The 21,194-nt window shown below is 45.3% G+C and overlaps 1 protein-coding gene across 3 annotated transcripts in view; it reads right to left on the bottom strand.

Annotated features, from left to right (window-relative positions):
• Positions 1-7,377: 7,377 nt before the first annotated feature.
• Positions 7,378-21,194, bottom strand: part of DPP10 (dipeptidyl peptidase like 10) — a 473,198-nt gene continuing 459,381 nt past the window's right edge. For all 3 annotated transcript variants that reach the window (XM_063932900.1, XM_063932902.1, XM_063932901.1), the window contains 3 exons: positions 16,277-16,349; positions 14,979-15,052; positions 7,378-8,297 (listed from right to left, as the gene is read on the bottom strand). In XM_063932900.1, coding sequence (XP_063788970.1) covers positions 8,160-8,297; positions 14,979-15,052; positions 16,277-16,349 — 285 coding nt within the window. In that variant the 3' untranslated portion in view covers positions 7,378-8,159. The remainder of the gene's footprint in view (positions 8,298-14,978; positions 15,053-16,276; positions 16,350-21,194) is intronic.

Genomic DNA, 21,194 nt, shown 5'->3' with positions numbered 1-21,194 from the left:
AGGGGCGACGGGGCCAGGACAGGGGCGACGGGGCCAGGACAGAAATGGCAGGGACGGATAGGGGTGACAGGGCCAGGGTAGGGGCGGCAGGACCAGGACAGGGGTGACAGGGCCAGTATAGGGTTGACAGGGCAAGCACAGGGGTGACTGGGCCAGGATAGGGGTGACAGGGCCAGGATAAGGGTGAAAGGGCCAGGATAAGGGTGAAAGGGCCAGGATAAGGGTGAAAGGGCCAGGATAAGGGTGGCAGGTCAAGGCCAGGGGTGACAGGGACATGACAGAATACAGGGCACGGGAGAGATAGGTATTAGGGACAAAACAGTGGTGACAGACAGATGTGTCTTACCGGAGTCACTGCTGCTGGCTGCTGCTGTTCCACTCCAACCTGTTGGGATCTGCTGCTGGTGGAGACTTGGCATGGCTGATTCTCTCAGGCTGGAGTCCTGCTTCCTCTGCCCGTCCGCATCCCTCCCCCCCTCCTCAGTCACACACCGCAGACCTCGCGCAGCTGCCGGGCACTGTGGTAAGGGGAGACTGGGAGTGACTGGTTAGCCCCCAGGAGACGCTGCGGCTGGAGGGAGGAGGGGGTCATAGCATGCACGTGGCGCGGACCTCGCGGCTGCTGGGTACTGTGGTAAGGGGAGACTGGGAGTGACTGGTTAGCCCCCAGGAGACGCTGCGGCTGGAGGGAGGAGTGGGTCGGAGCCTGCAAGCAGCTCGGATTTCTGCAGCATTACCCGCCGGCTAAAGTGTGTGAATGAGCTGGGCGCACCTCACTGCGGGTGGCAGCGCTGCAGCTAGCGGTGGGGTTGCCGGGGCTGGAGATAACAGAGGCAGTACGGAAAGTGCACAGCGGCAGGTGCCCCACAAAACTGCAGCTAAGAAGCGTGGAGTGTGCCAGAAAGTGACGCTCCTCCGCGCCAGAGAGACCCTGCTGAGTATGCCGATGTGGGGGGTCAAGCACACAGTGAGCCGGTGCCCGTCTGTCTGTACGGCATACCCCCTCACACACCCCCATACCTCCCAAATGTCCCGATTTTCACGGGACAGTCCCATTTTTTAGGGTCTGTCCCGCTGTCCCACCCGGGGGGCAGTTGGAAAGCTCCTGTACTCGCTGTTCTGCTTAGCAGAGCAGCGGTGAATAGTGGAGACAGAGGGAGAGGGGGCATCAGGGGGTACGGATTAAGGGGGGGTTCCAGCAGCAGAGCCGGATTAAGGGGGGGGGGAGGCGGCATGTACTGTTGGCCCCACAGTTTTAGGGGTCTCCCCGGCTCGAGTAGCTCTGTCCCAGCTCAGAAGCCCCCCCCCCGTCCCCACCCGTCCTGCCAGTAACAGCAGCAGCAATGTGCTACAGTCAGCACATGCTGCTGCGTATTGGCAGGTCTGTGGTGTTGCAGGGAGGCAGCAGTCTCCCTGCTTTCTTCTGCCTGTGCGGGTGTGTAGGGGGGAGCGACCACCTCCTCTGGATTTAGCCCTAGCTGAGGGGCCAAAATTCCATTAAAAAAAAAAAAAAAAAAAAAAAAAAATCCCGGAATTTGCATAAGGGGCGTGGCCTCGCGGGTGCGATTAGGTCACGCCCCCAACCCCACAGCAGGCACAGCAATGATATAGGGCTACCCTGTCTCAAGTGCCCTGGGCCCCCCGGACTCATAATCAGTCCCTGGGGGCATGCCAGCAGCTCACAGAGCGCTGGGCAAGCCCCCTCACTGACGAAAACGGGGGCCCTCCCGTGAAGCCACGCCCCCTTTTCGCTGTGTGTGTGTGTGTGTGTGTGTGTGTGTGTGTGTGTGTGTGTGTGTGTGTGTGTGTGTGTGTGTGTGTGTGTGTGTGTGTGTGTGTGTGTGTGTGTGTGTGTGTGTGTGTGTGTGTGTGTGTGTGTCCCTCCTGCCTGAAGAAAGCTCCTGAAGAAAGCTGGGAGATATGCACCCCTGCCTGTGCCATGCCCATACTATCTGCTTCTGCTCCTAGTCTCCTATAGATTTGGCCAGATCTGTGACTCATTTGACTAACTCCGCCCAGTTTTGTGACTCCGCCCAGCGTTAGCAAATGAATCACAAAGTCACAGATCTGGGCTATTATATAGGAGATAAACACACAGTATAACAATGTATATAATTTTTAATTTATTTAAGCAATAAAAATGATTATTTATATTAATACCGGCTGGTAAGTATAATCAAAAATATTTCATTGTTTGTACAATCCTGAAAATAAACACTTTAAAAACAGATAAATTACTGTATCTAAAAATCTATAACAGAGCTACGGTACAGAGTGTCCTTTAGAATAAACACGTATCCAGGTGCTAATGATTTGTTACACCAATGCGTGTGCCCAATTTTGTAATTGTAATCACTCTTCCCGTCCGCTGGTAGCAGTTCCTTTATATGCGGACATATCTGGAAATCAAGTGGGTATATTTAATTCAAAGCTGTTTTTTAAGATGCCCAGAATTAATATTGGCTTGCCCAGTGAAGTTCACTGTATGACAGTTTCTTAATCACTGTAACATAGGAGGGGCACAGTTTTTCTTTTTCTTAAAAAGATAGTTATTTAGTTGATAATGAGGGAGCTTGTCAGCTGTATTTCCATTGGAGCGAGGTGTATAATGCAGTGCTCACCTCGTTTTCTATGTTGGGCTGTGCACCGCTCCCGGACTGAGCTGCCGGCGCTGCTTCAAGCGCTCATCTCTCCTGCAGCCGTCTCGTAGCTCGCTCCCTCTGTGCTATGGTGTCAGGCTCCACGCTGCACGTGAGCCGCACGGCAAGTGTTGCTCCCAGTGCCGCTCGCTCCCGGACTAAGCTGCCGGCGCTGCTTCAAGCGCTCGTCTCTCCTGCAGCCGTCTCGTAACTCATTCCCTCTGTGCTGTAATGTCGGGCTCCGCACTGCACGTGAGCCGCACGGCAAATGCTGTTCCCAGTGCCGCTATCTCCTCGGTTATCGGTTTACTTTCAGGACATGTAAACCATATTCATCTCCTCGTATGATGAGATAAATGAAATGTCGGCTTGTAATAAAAGGTTTAAAAAGGTTTACGCGAACATAGTTCTGAGGAAGCTGACGATTTGATCTAAAGGCAGAGAAACGCGTAAACCTTTTTAAACCTTTTATTACAAGCCGGCATTTCATTTATTTCATCATACGAGGAGATGAATATGGTTAACATGTCCTGAAAGTAAACCGATAACCGAGGAGATAGCGGCACTGGGAACAGCATTTGCCGTGCGGCTCACGTGCAGTGCGGAGCCCGACATTACAGCACAGAGGGAATGAGTTACGAGACGGCTGCAGGAGAGACGAGCGCTTGAAGCAGCGCCGGCAGCTTAGTCCGGGAGCGAGCGGCACTGGGAGCAACACTTGCCGTGCGGCTCACGTGCAGCGTGGAGCCTGACACCATAGCACAGAGGGAGCGAGCTACGAGACGGCTGCAGGAGTGATGAGCGCTTGAAGCAGCGCCGGCAGCGGTGCACAGCCCAACATAGAAAACGAGGTGAGCACTGCATTATACACCTCGCTCCAATGGAAATACAGCTGACAAGCTCCCTCATTATCAACTAAATAACTATCTTTTTAAGAAAAAGAAAAACTGTGCCCCTCCTATGTTACAGTGATTAAGAAACTGTCATACAGTGAACTTCACTGGGCAAGCCAATATTAATTCTGGGCATCTTAAAAAACAGCTTTGAATTAAATATACCCACTTGATTTCCAGATATGTCCGCATATAAAGGAACTGCTACCAGCGGACGGGAAGAGTGATTACAATTACAAAATTGGGCACACGCATTGGTGTAACAAATCATTAGCACCTGGATACGTGTTTATTCTAAAGGACACTCTGTACCGTAGCTCTGTTATAGATTTTTAGATACAGTCATTTATCTGTTTTTAAAGTGTTTATTTTCAGGATTGTACAAACAATGAAATATTTTTGATTATACTTACCGGCCGGTATTATTATAAATAATAATTTTTTCTGCACCCCACTGCAAACTATAAATTAGTGCCCTACTTTCAATATTTATAAAGGGACGTTGAGCTTACAAAGACGCAGCGTGGTCACACAATAGTACCCCCAGTTCAAATTACACCACATAGTAGCACAATCTTCTTCACATTGCACTGCATGTAGTGCCCCTGATTCATATTACACCACATAGTAATGCCCCTTATTATGATTACATAACACAGTAGTGCCCTTTATTCACATTGCGCTACACAATGGTACCCTCTATACACGATATGCCACACAGTACTGACCCTTATACAGAATTCCCACATTTGTAGTGCCCCTTACACATAATGCCCACAGAAGTGTCGCTTATACACAAAATGCCCACAGTAGTAGTGCCGCTTATATAGAGAATGCCCACAATAGTAGTGCCTCTTACACATAATGATCACAGTAGTGCTGCTTATATACATACTGCCCACAGTAGTGCTGCTTATATACATAATGCCCACAGTAGTGCTGCTTATATACATAATGCCCACAGTAGTGCTGCTTGTACACATAATGCCCACAGTAGTGCCCCTTATACACATCTCTGGCTCTGTCACTCCAGCAGCTCATCGCCTGCGTCCCTCTTGCAGGTCCATGCCCTGTGTCCCCCCAGCAGCTTCCCTACCTCTCTTGTCCCTTCATCCCCCTCTCATCTTGTCTTCAAGATGCACAGAGCCTGATCCTCTTCATGGCTCTTCTTCACTTCTGCAATGGTGACAGCATGACCTCACATACGCTGTACCGGAAAAGGAAGCCACTGGGACCTGAGATGTGGATGAATGCTGTCCAACAGTACCAGGAGGGGTGGGCTGTAGATGAAGGAGGACCATGGAGCCAGCAGAACCTGAGGAAGGGCAAGGTGGCTGCAGCTCCTCAGTAACACTAGTACAGTCTGCATCAAAGATTGACGTAGGTGATGGGGCAGGCTTTTCTGTTGGAACTACTGTGTTGGGCAATGGAGGAGGTGGAACTAGTTCCCTCTACCATTACAGGTGGTGGAACTCGGTTCCACCTCGTTCCCTCCACTTTAACCTCTGCACAGCAGACAAAGCCAGAGGCTCCTGTGCTGCCATAGAGGAGGGTGCTGATCAGATCCTGCACACTGGCCCTCTCCTCTTTTAAACCGCCCCAGTTTCTACCTATCATTCTATAGCATGAACTTGATAACTGCTACCTCAAAGCTAATTGGTTGCTATGGACAACTTCTCCACTGGTCTACTTCTCCATTCTTTTCACTGCATGATACATCTCCCCAAAGAGAAACCTGGACGCCTTCCCTCTGATGAAGCATTTATGTTGGAAAGCTGGAAGACAACAAGACATAGCCCCACACCGAGTGACGTAACCCCACACCCAGTGACGTAGCCACACGTCCAGTGACGTAGCCATACGCCCAGTGACTTAGCCACGTGCCCAGTGACATAGCCATACACCCAATGATGTAGCAACACACTCAGTTAATACTGTAGGTTAACAAAAAAACTTTTAGGAAAACTGTTAGACCTGTGTAACACGGCAACCCGGATTCTAGCGGCATCTGCACACACCCAAGTCACTGCCACTCCTGGCACAAACGTGGCTCCACACAATTCCTGATATACACAGATACTGAGAATTGGGTGTGGGTCAATAGATCTACATGGAAAAGATAGAAGTCAGTATGTTGGCACCAAATGGTCGAAAGGGTCAAAAGGTCGACATGAAAAAGGTAGACATTAGGAAAGGTCTACAGGGAAATGGAAATGGTCAACACAAAAACGGTTGACACATGTTTTTTTAAGTTTTTCTGATGTCATTTTCAGTGTTTAACCACGTGACCCCAATTAGTGTACCGCTACGCATGCCACACTTTGGGCAAGGTGCCTCACTCCACTATCGCTGCGCTTGGCACAGGTTACTGGGCGGTTTATCGCTGCGGTGCATATGGGTGCGGAATGCGTGGTGGCCACAGTGCGCGTGCTCGACATTGCCCGGCGACAGGGGTCGCCGGGTTACGTCGCGTCTAGAGAAGAAAGCGGTCGCAGAGCAGACCGCAAAGAAGATTGACAGGAAGAAGGCATACCTGGGCGGATCCGAAGCGTTGTAGACCGTTTTCTGGGAGTGGTGAGTAAAATGCAGGCGTGTCCAGCAGAACGGAGGGCAAATGTCTGACGTCAGTGCCGGCTCCAGCATCGCAGGGATCGTCGCACAGGGTAAGTATGTCCAGGGCTAGTCTAGTTTTGCTTGAATTTTTTTTAGCTTAGCAGGGCTGCACAAGTGATCGCAACCCTGCTAAGCAAAAATACACTCCCCCATAGGCGTGGACTAGTTGATCGCAGCAGCAGCAAAAAGTTGCTGGCTGCGATAAACTCGGAATGACCACCTCTATTCCCAGTCATAGTCCACGTGGATGGTAACGAATGAAAAAGTTGGGAAAAATGTATATACAAAAAAAAGTGTGTCGACCGTTGTCATGTCCACTTTTTACCTGTCAACCTTTTGCATGTCGACCATATGCTGTCAACCTATTGCCTGTCTATCTATAGTCCGGAGCCCCTGAGAATTTGCCCACATCAACCGATCAGTTTTGAGGTAGCATTTATCCAGTGCATTCCATAACATGCTAGGTAGCTGCTGATTGGTTGGTATACTTTATCCACTTGTCCAATCTTTCGAAACCTTGACACAACTTCTCCCTGTACCTCAATCTCCCGCACAGTCAGGATGATTTCTACTAAAACCTCCTAAACAATAATCAGAATTAGGGTCAATGGAATTTATTCAATTAATTACCAATAGAGATTTGGTTGGTTGAGGGAGCCGTAAAAATTTACAAATCCTAAAAAGACTTCCGAACTTTGATTTACACTAGGGATAAATCCTGGAAGACCATGACACTTTATATATCAGATATTTATCAAAATACAGTGCTACTGTAGAAGCCGTTCATTTATCGCCCTAGAGGACCAAGGCCCCTAAGCAGGGCAGCCAACAGGGGGGGACTGAAGGGACTGGTGTCCCAGGCCCTTACAGAGAGGGGGATCCACCGCCAATGCCTTATCTGTGCATCAGCTCTCTGCAAACCGTTCCTGTGGGTCTGCAACACCCCACCTATATGGAACATCACAATGTATGACATTACATAGGGGTGGAGCAGTGCGACAGAATTTTTTTGGGGGGAGGGATGGGCCCTGTCTATTTTGTCAGTCCTGGGCCCTACAACTTCTGATGGCAGCCCTGCCCCTAAGCCATCCAGGTATATCTGAATTTTTAAGGTGGGAAGATGCAATAAAAATGCAGGAACTCGTCACAAACCTTAGCACAAAGCAAACACAGCAATAAACTGAAAGGCAGCCGCTTAGATCAGCCCATCCCAGCACATAGGAAATCATACATTTTTATCAAACCATAATTTAATATTGATGTTTTCATATATACAAGTGAGAAATTTACATTGGAAAGTAAAGCAAGTCAGTATCTTCTGTAGTTTAAACTAATCCACAAATAAAACTCTTGTTGTAAAACGAGAACCCGCTAAACACAACTGCAATGGTTAAGAGTTTGCAGTTTAATGGAGCCTCCGTTACGACTTGAAAAATATAGACGTCCCTTAGAGATTCAAGGGAGATTCTTTGTTTTTTTTTTGTTTTTTTTATTGAGTTTATGTATATGTAGAAATGCACATATACATTGCAAAAAAATCCTCTACCAAAAAAGTGCTCCCCTCTGGGGTTAGGAAGCGGTAACAAGTCAGGAATCTGTAAAAGTTCCAGTAGGAATATGGATGTGAAACAACCAACGGAACGGGGTCTGATAAAGCAAGAATAAGAAACCAGTGTAGAACAAAATGTTTCGGAAAAATGGTGCGATTTTTGGAAGGAATGTTGGCCGGAAACTGCACGCAGCGCCTCAAAATCAAACGTTAGTACAATGTCTTGAAACAGAAGAAAACATGCACTACACTAATTGTATCCAAATGTGGGTCCATCGGGAAAGTAAAATACCCTACGCACCCCCCCCACCCCGCAGGCGGAAAGTCATCTCCTCAGTACCAGGTCCTGGAGTCTGCCGGTAACTGGATGCTTCATGTGTGCTGATGGGTAACTGTTGTTGGAACAGTCTGTCTCTGGGAGGGTGCCAATGACTCGGAACGGACAAAAATATCCCAAACTGATCTTCATTCATCTTCTTCAACTTCCACCAGAACGATCGGGGTTTCTCCCTGGGAACACTCGCTGAAGAACCGGAGTAGGGTGCTGTAGAGGTGGAACCGGCTCTTCTCAGATGAGATGCTGTGACCTTCGTCCGGATATATCTAGAGGAGAAAGAAAAGTGCCATGATAAATGCTGGCTGGGGAGATTTTATCACCTTCTAGCTGACATGTGGATGAAGATGATGGGAGCACCTTACGGCGCAGTGTGTAATGAGGCCCGCACCATTATACTTATATAGCACGGCATCATTGCTCATGTCAACAGTAGAATGAGCTCTAACTTGTCCTTCCATGATGTGTAATAAAAATGTCTCCTGCAGATTACTGACAATCAATTTCAGAAGAGCGCGCTCCGCTGTAATAACCCGGGGGGATCGAAACTTATCTGAGAAATATAATTACATCCAATCACGTGACAGCTACGTCCATATTTATCTGGGGAACTGGAGATGCTATATTGTGTCCAGACACCTCCATAGATCAGGCTGTCAGCTGAAGATGATACTGATCTCCGCCTGACTCCCAGAACCGCCCACCCAATGTGCAATATCCGCAGCACAGCAGCTTTGTACCAGCAGTTAAAGATTCCGTTAACCCTCTTTCTGAGAGAGGATCACAGTTATCAGTGATCAGCTACACAAGAAGCGAGAGGTCGGCTGATAATAGCATAATGAGCACAATGGTTCCGAGACTACAAATCTTCAGACAAACGGTAACAAAGGGTCACTAAGCACTTACTGTATTTATATACAAACTATCTGCAAGCACAACCTACTGTATACAGGCAGCAAAAACTACTGTGAGATTTCATAGTAACCACAGAGCTCCATTAGTCCATTGGAGAGTTTGTGTTTCCTCCTCCAAGCAACACGGATAATATTCTGTTTGCTGGTGGCCAAAACACCACCCAATGTGGTGATGAGTAAGCATGGCTAGGCCCATATGGTGACTAATAATAAGGTTTGGACGCAATATTGATGACTAGTAGGCATGGCTAGGCCCCATATGGTGGCTAGTAAATCACCACACTGGCTGGGCCCACTAGTAAGCATGGCTGGGCCATTATGGTGACTAGTAAGCATGGCTGGGCCCACTATGGTGACTAGTAAGCATTGCTGGGCCCACTATGGTGACTAGTAAGCATTGCTTGGCCCACTATGGTGGCTAGTAAGCATTGCTGGGCCCACTATGGTGACTAGTAAGCATTGCTGGGCCCACTATGGTGGCTAGTAAGCAAGGATGGGCCCATTATGGTAACTATTAAGCAGAGCTAGGCTCATATGACTAATAAGCAGGGCTAGGTCCAGTAAGGTAACTAGTAATCAGGGCTAGCTCGAGTAATAGTAAGGTCTGGGCCCAGTATGGTGACTAATGAGCAGGACTGGGCCCAGTATAGGGACTAGTGAGCAAGGCTATGTACATATGGTGACAAGTAAATAGGGCTAGGCCCATATGAGATGTAGATAGTGTAGATGTAGCTACAAGGTATGCAACTACTGGGGATGTAATTAGTGGGTATGTAACTACTGGGGTTGTAATTAGTGGGGGTGTAATTGCTGGGGATGTAATTAGTGGGTATGTAACTACTGGGGTTGTAATTAGTGGGGGTGTAATTGCTGGGGATGTAATTAGTGGGGATGTAACTACTGGGGTTGTAATTAGTGGGGGTGTAATGACTGGGGATGTAATTAGTGGGTATGTAACTACTGGGGATGTAATTAGTGGGGGTGTAATGACTGGGGATGATGCTACTGGGGATGTAGATAGTGTGGATAAAACTAGATGGGATGCTGCATGTATGAAACAACTGGAGATGTAGCTACTGGGGATGTAACTAGTTGGGGTGATGTTACTTGGTATGCAACTACTGGGGATGTAATTAATGGGGGAAGTATAGGGATGTAATTACTAGGGCTGTAACTAGTAGGGATGTAACTAGTGGGGATGTAACTAGTGGGGATGTAACTAGTGGGGATGTAACTAGTGGGGATGTAGTTACTGGGGATGTAACTAGTGGGGATGTAATTACAGGGTATGTAACTAGTGGGGATGCAACTAGTGGGGATGTAATTACTGGGGATGTAACTAGTGGTGATGTAACAAGTGGGGATGTCATTACCGGGGATGCAACTAGTGGGGATGTAATTACTGGGGATGTAACTAGTGGGGATGTAATTACAGGGGATGTAATTACTGGGGATGTAACTAGTGGTGATGTAACAAGTGGGGATGTCATTACTGGGGATGCAACTAGTGGGGATGTAATTACTGGGGATGTAACTAGTGGGGATGTAATTACTGGGGATGTAACTAGTGGGTATGTAATTAATGGGGAAGTAACTAGTGGGGATGTAACTAGTGGGTATGTAATTACTGGGGATGTAACTAGTGGGGATGTAATTACTGGAATTGTAACTAGTGGGTATGTAATTAATGGGGAAGTAACTAGTGGGGATGTAATTACTGGGGATGTAACTAGTGGGGATGTAATTACTGGGGATGTAACTAGTGGGGATGTAATTAATGGGGAAGTAACTAGTGGGGATGTAATTACTGGGGCAGTAACTAGTGGGGATGTAATTACTGGAATTGTAACTAGTGGGTATGTAATTAATGGGGAAGTAACTAGTGGGGATGTAATTACTGGGGATGTAACTAGTGGGGATGTAATTAATGGGGAAGTAACTAGTGGGGATGTAATTACTGGGGAAGTAACTAGTGGGGATGTAATTACTGGAATTGTAACTAGTGGGTATGTAATTAATGGGGAAGTAACTAGTGGGGATGTAATTAATGAGGAAGTAACTAGTGGGGATGTAATTACTGGAATTGTAACTAGTGGGTATGTAATTAATGGGGAAGTAACTAGTGGGGATGTAATTACTGGGGATGTAACTAGTGGGGATGTAATTACTGGGGATGTAACTAGTGGGTATGTAAATAATGGGGATGTAACTAGTGGGGATGTAATTAATGGGGAAGTAACAAGTGGGGATGTAATTACTGGGGAAGTAACTACTGGGGATGTAATTAATGGGAAAGTAACTAGTGGGGATGTAATTACTGGAATTGTAACTAGTGGGTATGTAATTAATGGGGAAGTAACTACTGGGGATGTAATTAATGAGGAAGTAACTAGTGGGGATGTAATTAATGGGGAAGTAACTAGTGGGGATGTAATTACTGGGGACGTAACTACTGGGGATGTAATTAATGAGGAAGTAACTAGTGGGGATGTAATTACTGGAATTGTAACTAGTGGGTATGTAATTAATGGGGAAGTAACTACTGGGGATGTAATTAATGAGGAAGTAACTAGTGGGGATGTAATTACTGGAATTGTAACTAGTGGTTATGTAATTACTGGGGAAGTAACTACTGGGGATGTAAATAATGGGAAAGTAACTAGTGAGTATGTAATTTCTGGGGATGTAACTAGTGGGTATGTAACCAGTAAGGATGTAACTAGTGGGGATGTAACTAGTGGGGATGTAATTAATGGGGAAGTAACTAGTGGGGATGTAATTACTGGGAATGTAACTAGTGGGGATGTAATTACTGGGGATGTAACTAGTGGGAATGTAATTACTGGGGATGTAATTACAGGGGACGTAACTAGTGGGGATGTAACTAGTGGGGATGTAACTAGTGTGGATGCAACTAGTGGGGATGTAACTAGTGGGGATGTAACTAGTGGGGATGTAACTAGTGGGGATGTAACTAGTGGGGATGTAATTACTGGGTATGTAACTAGTGGGGATGTAATTACTGGGGATGTAACTAGTGGGGATGTAATTACTGAGGATGTAGCTAGTGGGGATGTAACTAGTGGGGATGTAATTACTGGGAAAGTAACTAATGGGGATATAATTACTGGGGATGTAACTAGTGGTGATGTAATTAAAGGGAAAGTAACTAGTGGGTATGTAATTACTGGGGATGTAACTAGTGGGTATGTAATTACTGGGGATGTAACTAGTGGGAATGTAATTACTGGGGATGTAATTACAGGGGACGTAACTAGTGTGGATGCAACTAGTGGGGATGTAACTAGTGGGGATGTAACTAGTGGGGATGCAACTAGTGGGGATGTAACTAGTGGGGATGTAATTACTGGGTATGTAACTAGTGGGGATGTAATTACTGGGGATGTAACTAGTAAGGATGTAACTAGTGGGGATGTAACTAGTAAGGATGTAATTACTGGGGATGTAACTACTGGGGATGTAACTAGTGGGATGTAATTAATGGGGAAGTAACTACTGGGGATGTAATTACTGAGGATGTAGCTAGTGTGGATGTAGCTAGTGTGGATGTAGCTAGTGTGGATGTAACTAGTGGGGATGTAACTAGTGGGGATGTAATTACTGGGGATTTAACTAGTGGGTATGTAATTACTGGGGATTTATCTAGTGGGGATGTAATTACTGGGGATGTAACTAGTGGGGATGTATTTACTGGTGATGTAACTAGTGGGGATGTAATTACTGGGGATGTAACTAGTGGGGATGTAATTACTTGGGATGTAACTAGTGGGGATGTAATTACTTGGGATGTAACTAGTGGGGATGTAACTAGTGCGGATGTAATTACTGAGGATGTAGCTAGTGTGGATGTAACTAGTGTGGATATAACTAGTTTGGATGTAACTAGTGGGGATGTAACTAGTGGGGATGTAACTAGTGGGGATGTAACTAGTGGGGATGTAATTTATGGGGATTTAACTAGTGGGGATGCAACTAGTGGGGATGTATTTACTGGGGATGTAACTAGTGGGGATGTAATTACTGGGGATTGAACTAGTGGGGATGTAATTTCTGGGGATGTAACTAGTGGGGATGTAATTTCTGGGGATGTAACTAGTGGGGATGTAATTTCTGGGGATGTAACTAGTGGGGATGTAACTAGTGAGGATGTAATTACTGGGGATGTAACTAGTGGGGATGTAATTACTGAGGTTTATGCTACTAGGGATGTAACTAGTGGAGATGTAATTACTGGGGATGTAGCTAGTGGTTATGTAATTACTGGGGATGCAACTAGTGGGGATGTAATTACTGGGGATGTAACTAGTGGTGATGTAACAAGTGGGGATGTCATTACTGGGGATGCAACTAGTGGGGATGTAACCAGTGGTGATGTAACTAGTGGGGATGTAATTACGGGGGATGTAGCTAGTGGGGATGTAATTACTGGGGATGCAACTAGTGCGGATGTAATTACTGGGGATGTAACTAGTGGGGATGTAATTACTGAGGATGTAACTAGTGGGTATGTAACTAGTGAGGATGTAACTACTGGGGATGTAGCTAGTATGGATGTAACTAGTGTGGATGTAATTACTGGGGATGTAACTAGTGGGGATGTAATTACTGGGGATGTAACTAGTGGGGATGTAATTACTGGGGTTTATGCTACTAGGGATGTAACTAGTGGATATGTAATTACTGGGGATGTAGCTAGTGGTTATGTAATTACTGGGGATGCAACTAGTGGGGATGTAATTACTGGGGATGTAACTAGTGGTGATGTAACAAGTGGGGATGTCATTACTGGGGATGTAACCAGTGGTGATGTAACTAGTGGGGATGTAATTACTGGGGATGTAATTACTGGGGATGCAACTAGTGCGGATGTAATTACTGGGGATGCAACTAGTGGGGATGTAATTACTGGGGATGCAACTAGTGCGGATGTAATTACTGGGGATGCAACAAGTGGGGATGTAATTACTGAGGATGTAGCTAGTGGGTATGTAATTAGTGGGGATGTAATTACTGGGTATGTAACTAGTGGGTATGTAACTAGTGGTGATGTAATTACTGGGGATGTAACTAGTGGGTATGTAACTAGTGGGGATGTAACTAGTGGGGATGTAATTACTGGGGGTTATGCTACTGGGGATGTAACAAGTGGAGATGTAGCATGAAGGCCGCTAATTTAGAGCTGGTGCACAGTTGTAGCAATTCCGTGCTCCCTACAGCCACGCACTCCCCTCTTCTGCCCTTTTACTCCAATAATCATCCTGCAAAAGGAAAATCTTGTTTCGCACAGATCACAATACCGGGCACTTTGGTCCAATACGCACGTTGTAAGGACATCGGTCACTGCACCCAAACCCACCCTGCTACCTGTGCATGACATCACCCCTCTGCACCTGCTGACCACTTGTCCTGTAAACACATGAGCATCGGTGACAATCTAGGTGCACTTGTACAAATTGTGGGGCTCCTGCTTTTCACAAATGCTCTTCCCTGTGCTGTGAAGATTAAACGTAACTGTAGGAGATTCCCAGAGTAAAAGAAGAATTTAGATATTATCCTTACAGTAGCTCCTATGTAACTTGGTGCCTGAGCACCGTCTGAGGAGGGGGAGGTGTGGCGAGGGAGGGGGAGGGGTGACGAGAGTGGGGCTGTGCTTGGCTATAGATTAAACTGTGAATCTTACAGTTGGTTAATGGTGCAGCGCAGATAATAAAATAATAGCCATCCAATTTCCGAGTAATTAAAATGGCTGGAATAATGTAATCTATCGAGGATAATAAAGTATAATATATTTCCATAGTCTGAGATTCACAGATAATATAACCATCAGCATCACATAAACAGGAAAGTTCTCAGTTAATAAACTTTAATAAAGACACAAATTATCTTTCAGTGCCTGTAATAATATCCTATGTGTTGCCGTCAGCTAACAAAACAACAACGTTATTATTACAACACTAACGACGTGAACCTGGGTGGGGAATTATTTCAGATAATATACGTTGTGCCCAATCTCACCTGCATTGTGTAATTCACCCCGACCTTGATCAACTGCTTAATTAATTCTGCCGAATGCTGGAAATGAACTTTTGCTGAAGAGAAACAGAGGATAAAGTGAAAGAAACTAAATTGTTGCATCTGTTCCCCTAGGGCGGCACTGGTGCTCCGTGGTCAGCATTGCTACTTCACAGTACTGGGGTCATGGGTTTGCATAAGACCATAGTTCTACCTGTGAGTACTTTGTATGTTCTCCTTGTGTTTGTGTGACTTTAGCTACAGGTGCGTTGCTTTCCCTCCACACTCCAAAAACACTGGTGGGTCAATTGACTTTGGATAACACAATAAAATGAACCCTATTGTGTATGTGTATAAATAGATTGTAAGCTTAACAGGTTCAACCTATCATTTTGTCGAATGTCCTGAATAAATGACAGCTAAAATCTGATTGGTCTCTATGGGTTACTTGTCCATTTGTCTACTTTAGAAGGTTGGATACACCTCCCACGTTAATATAACCCTTTCTTCTACCGTGTCAAATATAAAATACTTTTACTTACATACAAGGCTATTAACCAAACTGCACCATCATACATCTCCTCACTCATCTCAAAATATCTCCCTACCAGACCTCTCCGCTCTGCACAAGATCTGCGTCTCTCATCCACATGTATTACCTGTTCCCACTCAAAATTACAGGACTTTACCCGGGCTTCACCCACTCTGTGGAATGCACTCCCACGCACAATAAGACTCTCCCCTAGTCTCCAAACCTTTAAACGTTCTCTGAAAACTCATCTCTTCAGACAAGCCTACCAAATTTCAGACCCACACACATAACCTTCACAGCTTCCCTATCAAGTTACATCCCCTCTGTACAGTCCACATAAACTCACATTTTGTCTTCCAACATTGCTGGGTGATCATATCATATACAACCCATTAAGAACCTAGCAACCTGGGGAACCATTATGTGACAGGTAGCATCTATCCTTGTGTATCAATGCCTATTTCCCTATAGATTGTAAGCTTGCGAGCAGGGCCTTCCTACCTCTGTCTGTCTGTCTTTGCCCAGTTTTGTTCTATAATTGTTGTTCTAATTGTAAAGCGCAACGGAATATGCTGCGCTATATAAGAAACTGCTAATAAATTAATAATAAATAAATCTTGTCAATAGTGGGTTTTATCTGAGGTGTGAGTCAGTCCCGGCTCCTTTCTGGGTGTCACTAGACCTCGGTAATGTCAGTATATGGAGGGGATCTTATAACCATTGTATGGAGCTTATCTGCAAAGTGTGCAATCTCTATCCCCACACTCACCGTCTGCCGTTCCATGGACTAGCAATAGATTCTTCTCTTTAAAGCCATGAATGTTATGTAAGACACTTGATGCCTGGAGATAAATAAAGGGGATTAAAGCTATAAAACATACTCTCAGCAAATCCATTGATGGAATGATCTGCGCATCTATATGAGAGACTCATGGATGGAATGATCTCTGTACCTATACGAGAGACTCGTGGATGGAATGATCTGTGTATCTGTACGAGAGACTCATGGATGGAATGATCTGTGTATCTGTACGAGAGACTCTAGGATGGAATGATCTGCGCATCTATACGAGAGACTCATGGATGGAATGATCTGTGCATCTATACGAGAGACTCGTGGATGGAATGATCTGTGCATCTATGCGAGAGACTCACGGATGGAATGATCTGTGTATCTGTACGAGAGACTCGTGGATGGAATGATCTGCGCATCTATACGAGAGACTCGTGGATGGAATGATCTGCGCATCTATACGAGAGACTCATGGATGGAGTGATCTGTGTATCTATACAAGAGACTCATGGATGGAGTGATCTGTGTATCTATACGAGAAACTCATGGATGGAATTATCTGCGCATCTATACGAGAGACTCGTGGATGGAATGATCTGTGCATCTATACGAGAGACTCGTGGATGGAATGATCTGTGCATCTATACGAGAGACTCATGGATGGAATGATCTGTGCATCTGTACGAGAGACTCATGGATGGAATGATCTGTGTATCTGTACGAGAGACTCATGGATGGAATGATCTGTGTATCTGTAGGAGAGACTCATGGAAGGAATGATCTGTGTATCTGTACAAGAGACTCATGGGTGGAATGATCTGAGCATCTATGCGAGAGACTCATTGATGGAATGATCTGTGTATCTGTACGAGAGACTCATGGATGGAATGATCTGTGTATCTGTACGAGAGACTCATGGATGGAATGATCTGCGCATCTATACGAGAGACTCATGGGTGGAATGATCTGAGCATCTATGCGAGAGACTCATTGATGGAATGATCTGTGTATCTGTAGGAGAGACTCATGGAAGGAATGATCTGTGTATCTGTACAAGAGACTCATGGGTGGAATGATCTGAGCATCTATGCGAGAGACTCATTGATGGAATGATCTGTGTATCTGTACGAGAGACTCATGGATGGAATGATCTGTGTATCTGTACGAGAGACTCATGGATGGAATGATCTGCGCATCTATACGAGAGACTCGTGGATGGAATGATCTGTGTATCTGTACGAGAGACTCATGGCTGGAATGATCTGTGCATCTATACAAAAGACTCGTGGATGGAATGATCTGTGTATCTGTACGAGAGACTCATGGATGGAATGATCTGCACATCTATACAAGAGACTCATGGATGGAATGATCTGTGTATCTGTACAAGAGACTCATGGGTGGAATGATCTGTGTATCTGTACGAGAGACTCATGGATGGAATGATCTGTGCATCTGTACGAGAGACTCATGGATGGAATGATCTGTGTATCTGTACGAGAGACTCATGGATGGAATGATCTGTGTATCTGTAGGAGAGACTCATGGAAGGAATGATCTGTGTATCTGTACAAGAGACTCATGGGTGGAATGATCTGAGCATCTATGCGAGAGACTCATTGATGGAATGATCTGTGTATCTGTACGAGAGACTCATGGATGGAATGATCTGTGTATCTGTACAAAAGCCTCTGGATGGAATGATCTGCGCATCTATACGAGAGACTCGTGGATGGAATGATCTGTGCATCTATACGAGAGACTTGTGGATGGAATGATCTGCGCATCTATACAAGAGACTCATGGATGGAATGATCTGTATCTGTACAAGAGACTCATGGGTGGAATGATCTGTGTATCTGTACGAGAGACTCATGGATGGAATGATCTGTGTATCTGTACAAGAGACTCATGGGTGGAATGATCTGAGCATCTATGCGAGAGACTCATTGATGGAATGATCTGTGTATCTGTACGAGAGACTCATGGATGGAATGATCTGTGTATCTGTACGAGAGCCTCTGGATGGAATGATCTGCGCATCTATACGAGAGACTCGTGGATGGAATGATCTGTGTATCTGTACGAGAGACTCATGGATGGAATGATCTGTGTATCTGTACGAGAGACTCATAGATGGAATGATCTGTGTATCGATACGAGAGACTCATGGATGGAATGATCTGTGTATCTGTAGGAGAGACTCTGGATGGAATGATCTGTGTATCTGTAGGAGAGACTCTGGATGGAATGATCTGCACATCTATACGAGAGACTCATGGATGGAATGATCTGTGTATCTATACGAGAGACTCATGGATGGAATGATCTGTGTATCTGTACGAGCGACTCATGGATGGAATGATCTGTGTATCTGTACGAGAGCCTCTGGATGGAATGATCTGCGCATCTATACGAGAGACTCGTGGATGGAATGATCTGTGCATCTATATAAAAGACTCGTGGATGGACTGATCTGCGTATCTGTACGAGAGACTCATGGATGGAATGATCTGCGCATCTATACGAGAGACTCATGGATGGAATGATCTGTGTATCTATACGAGAGACTCATGGATGGAATGATCTGTGTATCTGTACGAGCGACTCATGGATGGAATGATCTGTGTATCTGTACGAGAGCCTCTGGATGGAATGATCTGCGCATCTATACGAGAGACTCGTGGATGGAATGATCTGTGCATCTATATAAAAGACTCGTGGATGGAATGATCTGCGTATCTGTACGAGAGACTCATGGATGGAATGATCTGCGCATCTATACAAGAGACTCATGGATGGAATGATCTGTGTATCTGTACAAGAGACTCATGGGTGGAATGATCTGTGTATCTGTACAAGAGACTCATGGATGGAATGATCTGTGCATCTGTACGAGAGACTCATGGATGGAATGATCTGTGCATCTGTACGAGAGACTCATGGATGGAATGATCTGTGTATCTGTACGAGAGACTCATGGATGGAATGATCTGTGTATCTGTAGGAGAGACTCATGGAAGGAATGATCTGTGTATCTGTACAAGAGACTCATGGGTGGAATGATCTGAGCATCTATGCGAGAGACTCATTGATGGAATGATCTGTGTATCTGTACGAGAGACTCATGGATGGAATGATCTGTGTATCTGTATGAGAGACTCATGGATGGAATGATCTGTGTATCTGTATGAGAGACTCATGGATGGAATGATCTGTGTATCTGTACAAGAGACTCATGGGTGGAATGATCTGTGTATCTGTACGAGACTCATGGATGGAATGATCTGTGCATCTGTACGAGAGACTCATGGATGGAATGATCTGTGTATCTGTACGAGAGATTCATGGATGGAATGATCTGTGTATCTGTATGAGAGACTCATTGATGGAATGATCTGCGCATCTATACAAGAGACTCATGGATGGAATGATCTGTGTATCTGTACAAGAGACTCATGGGTGGAATGATCTGTGTATCTGTACGAGAGACTCATGGATGGAATGATTTGTGCATCTGTACGAGAGACTCATGGATGGAATGATCTGTGTATCTGTACGAGAGACTCATGGATGGAATGATCTGTGTATCTGTAGGAGAGACTCATGGAAGGAATGATCTGTGTATCTGTACAAGAGACTCATGGGTGGAATGATCTGAGCATCTATGCGAGAGACTCATTGATGGAATGATCTGTGTATCTGTACGAGAGACTCATGGATGGAATGATCTGTGTATCTGTACGAGAGACTCATGGATGGAATGATCTGTGTATCTGTACGAGAGACTCATAGGTGGAATGATCTGTGTATCGATACGAGAGACTCATGGATGGAATGATCTGTGTATCTGTACGAGAGACTCATGGATGGAATGATCTGTGTATCTGTACGAGCGACTCATGGATGGAATGATCTGTGTATCTGTATGAGAGACTCATGGATGGAATGATCTGCACATCTATACGAGAGACTCATGGATGGAATGATCTGCACATCTATACGAGAGACTCATGGATGGAATGATCTGTGTATTTGTACGAGAGACTCATGGATGGAATGATCTGTGTGAGAGACTCATGGATGGAATGATCTGTGTATCTGTACGAGAGACTCATGGATGGAGTGATCTGTGTATCTGTACAAGAGACTCATGGATGGAGTGATCTGTGTATCTATATGACAGACTCTTGGATGGAATGATCTGTGTATCTGTATGAGAGACTCATGGATGGAATGATCTGCGCATCTATATGATAGACTCATGGATGGAATGATCTGTGCATCTGTACGAGAGACTCATGGATGGAATGATCTGTGTATCTGTACGAGAGATTCATGGATGGAATGATCTGTGTATCTGTATGAGAGACTCATTGATGGAATGATCTGCGCATCTATACAAGAGACTCATGGATGGAATGATCTGTGTATCTGTACAAGAGACTCATGGGTGGAATGATCTGTGTATCTGTACGAGAGACTCATGGATGGAATGATCTGTGCATCTGTACGAGAGACTCATGGATGGAATGATCTGTGTATCTGTACGAGAGATTCATGGATGGAATGATCTGTGTATCTGTATGAGAGACTCATTGATGGAATGATCTGCGCATCTATACAAGAGACTCATGGATGGAATGATCTGTGTATCTGTACAAGAGACTCATGGATGGAATGATCTGTGTATCTGTACGAGAGACTCATGGATGGAATGATCTGTGCATCTGTACGAGAGACTCATGGATGGAATGATCTGTGTATCTGTACGAGAGACTCATGGATGGAATGATCTGTGTATCTGTAGGAGAGACTCATGGAAGGAATGATCTGTGTATCTGTACAAGAGACTCATGGGTGGAATGATCTGAGCATCTATGCGAGAGACTCA

This window comes from Pseudophryne corroboree, chromosome 7 (genome assembly GCF_028390025.1).
Source record: "Pseudophryne corroboree isolate aPseCor3 chromosome 7, aPseCor3.hap2, whole genome shotgun sequence".
In the NCBI taxonomy this organism is placed as follows: Eukaryota; Metazoa; Chordata; class Amphibia; order Anura; family Myobatrachidae; genus Pseudophryne; species Pseudophryne corroboree.
This window is presented reverse-complemented; position numbering and strand designations above follow the sequence as displayed.